General features: G+C 41.1%; 2 protein-coding genes across 2 annotated transcripts in view; one reads left to right on the top strand and one right to left on the bottom strand.

The window, feature by feature from the left end:
• The first annotated feature begins 15 nt into the window (after positions 1-15).
• On the top strand, positions 16-1,509 carry LOC111335424 (uncharacterized). The gene has a single exon (XM_022941325.2). It carries the CDS (start codon positions 345-347, stop codon positions 1,143-1,145), a length of 801 nt encoding a protein of 266 aa, XP_022797060.2. The 5' UTR covers positions 16-344; the 3' UTR covers positions 1,146-1,509.
• A 1,607-nt stretch (positions 1,510-3,116) lies between these two features.
• LOC111334265 (protein mono-ADP-ribosyltransferase PARP4) overlaps positions 3,117-5,127 on the bottom strand; it is a 40,603-nt gene continuing 38,592 nt past the window's right edge. The window contains exons 39-40 of the mRNA XM_022939952.2: positions 4,371-4,492; positions 3,117-3,827 (exon numbers count right to left, since the gene is read on the bottom strand). Coding sequence (XP_022795687.2) covers positions 3,663-3,827; positions 4,371-4,492 — 287 coding nt within the window. The 3' untranslated portion in view covers positions 3,117-3,662. The remainder of the gene's footprint in view (positions 3,828-4,370; positions 4,493-5,127) is intronic.

Genomic DNA, 5,127 nt, shown 5'->3' with positions numbered 1-5,127 from the left:
CGAGTTTCCAGATGGGATTTGAACCCACGACCCTCCGTGATCTAGTCGGATGCTCTAACCACTGAGCTACAGGAGACTCTCTGGTGGGCAAGGGTCAATTAGTGGGTATTGACTGGAACCGCATCACGCGGCTACACAGCCAAACAACAGCTAGCGCATAGAAGCTCACTAACAGCATCACGCTGTCACATCAAAGCATCACATGCATTAAAGCATCACATGCAGCCAACCAGCCCCCAAAGTGAGCATGTAAAGATGAAATAAACAACTTTTAATATAAGAGAAAAATCGAGTTTCCAGATGTTTGTTTGTTTACAATTTTAATAGGAGTTGAGTGGTACGGTATGGTCTTTGCTAACATGGAGTACAGGGTTTCTGCACCTTCCAGATTTACGGGATGTACACCAGCCGTTGCAGGCTCACGAAGAACCAGTCACATTTTTATCGCTCCGACAAAAGGAACGTTTACAACAAACGGTATTTATGCAGTCGAGGAACCGATCAAAAAAGCCCCAAAGCGACCGAAGCCTAAAGACTACGATATCATCTACAAAGCGTACCTAGAGATAAGGGAAGAGAACGCAACGTTAAGGCGAGAGGGTCAACAGTTAAGGGATGAACTTCTGCAAACGAAATCGAAACTTTTGGCAGTTTCCCAGGAAAACGAAGAACTGAAGGCCCAAATTTCTCAGCTTCTGTTCCCTGAAAACTGGGGACAGGTTATCCGCGGAAAGGACGAGGAATTGAAAAGATTGAAAGAATCAATTCGTAAAATGTCCTTCGACCGAGCTGAAGCAATCAACAACAAGTCTATGGTAGAACTGGCTGTCGATGAACTGAAATTAAAACTTCGCAACAAGGATAAAGAAGTAAGAGACGCAAAAGAGCTGGAGAAAATTCAGAGCAAAGCAAAAATTCTCAACGAGACAGAAAAATTGCGAAACGAGAGGAACACCGCCGTCGCCAATCTCACACGTCTGGAAGCTGTTGTTGACAAGCTTCGACAGGATGCAAGCCACAATAAACGAATAAGCGAAGAAAGAAAAATGGTAATCCAAGAAATACACATGAGACTTACAAGCAAGGAAAAACATGTTGACGATTTACGAAAACAGCTTGCTTTGTCACGTCTTTTTAGCAAGTAGGACTCATTAGTCCCTGGGGACACCGCATGTAATTATCATTAGGTTCGTTTTCCGAATTTTGCGGAGAGTAATTTGTGTTGTTCATACGAGAGTACGATAGATCCGAATGTAATTTTTGACCGTCAAACCCGAGACAGACTTGTTTGCCACGGAAACTCGATAGGGAGGTGATTTAAATGGTAATTTATACTTGTTTAACTCACGAAGCAGCGGCGGAACGTTAAATATTTACTTTTGAAAGTGGAAGCATAGAGTGTTGAACAAACAAGTGAGTATTTTGAATGTAATTGTATTAGCACTGTACGTAAAGAAAGAGTAATAATTTAAAAATGACGTCATAAAATAAAAGAAACATGTCAACTGATAGCGATATGTGCTGTTCAAGGGTGAAGAATGGATCCTCACAGACTAACTAGAATTGATCTGAAGAACACGCAAAACTGGACTCTGAGGAAAAATTCAGACTTCCACGGGGTTCAATCGCGCGCCTACCGGAGATTTGTGAAATGTTATTGAACCTAGTGAAAACTGTGCCACGAAACCATTTAAACAATAGAGTGTTTCTGTCGAGGAACTATAGGCTCATAGTTGCCCCGCGGAAATTTGATGTTCTTAAAACAAATATGCTAGTTTTAAGAACATCAAATTTCCGCGGGGCAACTATCAGACCGATAGTTCCGAGACATAAACACTCTATTGTTTTTATTGTTCACCACTAAATTTTCTTCCGCACCTACAGCTTGTCACAAATGTCAATAATTCGCAACCGTACCTTGGCTAAATAATACGTTATACCTGTCAGAATTGAAAAGTCACTGTTTTTCCGATCTGCCTAACTTCGCGGCCGTCAAACTATTCAAAACTTTTCACGGATGAGTACTATCAATCCAGGTATTTTCTGCGGACGGGCACTATCCATCCGGGTATTTTCCGCGGGCGGGCACTATGGGCTGCTAGTCTCTCCACGGATGAACACTATCGCGTCACGTGATCGATTTAAACCAATAAGAACCGGAGAAAATTTAGTGGTGAACAATAACTGTTGATAACGTGTTCTGCTGTAAGCGTCCCTCTCCCGCGCTGCAGTTTCGATCCGTTTTGCATATCCTTTCACATGATCTACCCTTTCCTCTCGCACTCTCAGTAGCGCGCTAACAATCGTTTATGAATCCGTTCATGTCGCGTCATTTATGAAGTGTTGTGATCTTTGTACAAAGGGAACTGAAAACAAAGTCACTTCTGTATTCCAATAAACGCTGAGCAGGGAGCCAAACGAATCCTTTCTATTCTGGACCAGTTTGCCGATACCCACCAACAAGGTCCGGTTGCCAAGGACGAGAGGAACTGGCTGCGAATGAAACAGTCAGCGGAAAAGGGGAATAAAGGAAGGGGAGCGTTGTTCTCCCTACCCCCACCCCCTCCTCGCTCTTTTTCTGCTCGCTTTACTCTTCGCCCATACCTCGATTAAGAAGCCAGCGAGATCACAGGCTAGTTAGCCAACTGACGCAAACTCCTACCCAACAGTTTCCTTTGCGTTCCTTTGTGTTTTCTGCACAGTGCCATAAGGGTCGAAAACTAATAGTGGATGGACATTTATCTCATTAACTCAATCCTCTTATAGAGAATTCCCACGTTAAAACCGCGGTGCAGGTTACACCTCGCCTAAATAACCGGCCCTATTTGTTTTAAATGATAAAAAGTCAAAGTTTTCTCTGCGGTGATATCTTCTGCGCTCTCTGTCCCACAAGAGACCATAAGTAAAAACTGGTAGAAAATACACGGATAATTCAGCTTATCAAATAAAGGATTATATCTCACACTCTTATCCTTGTCGATTAAATGTAATGTTTTTTTAACCTTTTTTGGTGATTTATTGTTACTCTTGTTTTCACGATGGCAAGAAAAAGTAGCCATATCCAATAACTAAGGAGATTTTGAACCTCTTACAATACGAAAGCAGTTCAATTCAAGTCATTATGTAGCTTTCTTAAGAAGCTTAAAAAAAAATCTTTATTATCATTTATTTGATAATGCAACCGTTTTAATTATATTTCACCAATTGAAATATTCATTTAGAACCACACACGATTTTGTCCTCATCTGTTAAAAAAAAAAAATCAGGTTGAAAATCGTAAAGTCTTTTCGCATATCTTGCGCAAACTAAAGTATAGCTTCATTATGTTTAGGGGGTTTCATCTTTATCCTAGTTAAGATTGTTGGCCCAAATCAATCAATCTTGGGCAAATTGAAAGACAAGTTCGTTAAATCTTAGAGATGCATTTACAGTTTCTAATGTAGACTCCTGTTACTATTGGAATGTTTCCCACTCAATGCACAAGAGCGCAATGTGACTGGATGTCGTCTAACCAAAACCAAAGTAATTGCAGCAGCCAATAACAACAACAACAACAACAACAAAATGTTATCCGTTTACAAACATAAAGAGGATCCGTGCGGAGAAGCTTAAAAATGCAACAATGGGTTTTTAATGTCACTTATTAGTTTTGTTTTTCCCTTTTAAATTTTCATCTTCTGCGCCATGGTTTGTGTGGCGGCTTCCCAGTTGACTCCAAATTCCAGTCGAGAGTAGAGAAGAGGAATCTTTCTCTCCTGGATCTTTATCCACTTGAGCGCTTTTGTAATGTCTTTGGAATACTCTTTCCCCAAACCAGAAACAGTTAACTAGAAAATAAAATCCCAGATTAAAACAAATGTATCTGAATGGGCCTCTGACTTTACAAGTAGGTCCCAGACCATTAACCAGTGGTCCCATCATAAAAAAAATGTTTGGTACGACCTCGTTTCCAGTGTTCGGAACGATTTCTCGGTATAAGTAAAAAACCTAAAAAAAAACGCAAAGACACGGAGAATAAAGTTTAAGACTGCTAAAATTCAGTGGGTATGGACTTTTTCCCCCACCTAAATAGAGCCAATTAATAACTCACTTCCAGGTTTTAGTGCATTAAGGATTCTTAATTTCGCAAAAGGGAAACACGTACACGTCCACCCTTGTCGCATTCTTCCAACTGGGACGACCTAACCAACAAATCGCTTCGTCATTTCTCTGCCTCTGCACTACCGAGCAATGCAGTCCACGAAATATTGTTTAAGTAGCTAACGTTTGCAGCTTGTTCAGGTTGTTTGAACCAATGTTAACGGTTGCTAGGAACTACAAGTTCTGGCCAAAAGACAACAGTGCCACTAACTACCCGGACAAATTCTCACCTCAGATTCAGGTCGTCCGAAAGGAAGCGTGAGTGGAAACTCGACATAAAGCCTCAGTTTGATGAAGGCCAACATCATGAAGGTGGCCAGAAGTCTTTTCACACTTTCAAAAACTTTAAGACCTGCAGTGTCGTTTGAAATGCTGTTTAAAAATATCATCCCAAGTAATTTCTTCATTTAACTGCATTAAAACGTGTCTTCTCCATCAAAGTCGGTCCAACCAAAGTTTGGCGAGAAATTATCCATTTTCGAATTTTTCATCGCCTCTGTTTCAAAACTAGGGTAAGTGCAAAATCTTTGGAATTTAAAAACCGATGCTGATTGGCTCGCCTCGGAGACTTTGTTTCTTTTCAGACAAACGGGAGAAACACAAGACTCGAGGAGGGAAAAATTATAATTAAAAAAATCACGAGCGGAGGGGAGGGGTTGAAAGAGCGGGGAGGAGAGGGGTTGAAAGAGAGGGGAGGAGATGGGAGAGGTTGAAAGAGCGGGGAGGGGAGAGGAGGGGTTGAAAGAGAGGGGAGGGGAGAGGCTGAAAGAGCGGGGAGCCAGATCCTGGTTACAATTAGCCCACTCTCGACAAATTCCAAGCATTAATTAGCATTTAAACTCTTGAAAATTTAAACATTCAACAAATTCCTACATTGTTTATGCTGCGACCTTAAAAGAAGCCTCGATTTAGCCCCTCAATAAAAAATGTCTGTTGTCCCAGATATGATTGGTAGAAATATACTGAAATAGAGATTTCAAAACAAGA

Source organism: Stylophora pistillata, chromosome 8, assembly GCF_964205215.1.
Source record: "Stylophora pistillata chromosome 8, jaStyPist1.2, whole genome shotgun sequence".
Taxonomy (NCBI): Eukaryota; Metazoa; Cnidaria; class Anthozoa; order Scleractinia; family Pocilloporidae; genus Stylophora; species Stylophora pistillata.
This window is presented reverse-complemented; position numbering and strand designations above follow the sequence as displayed.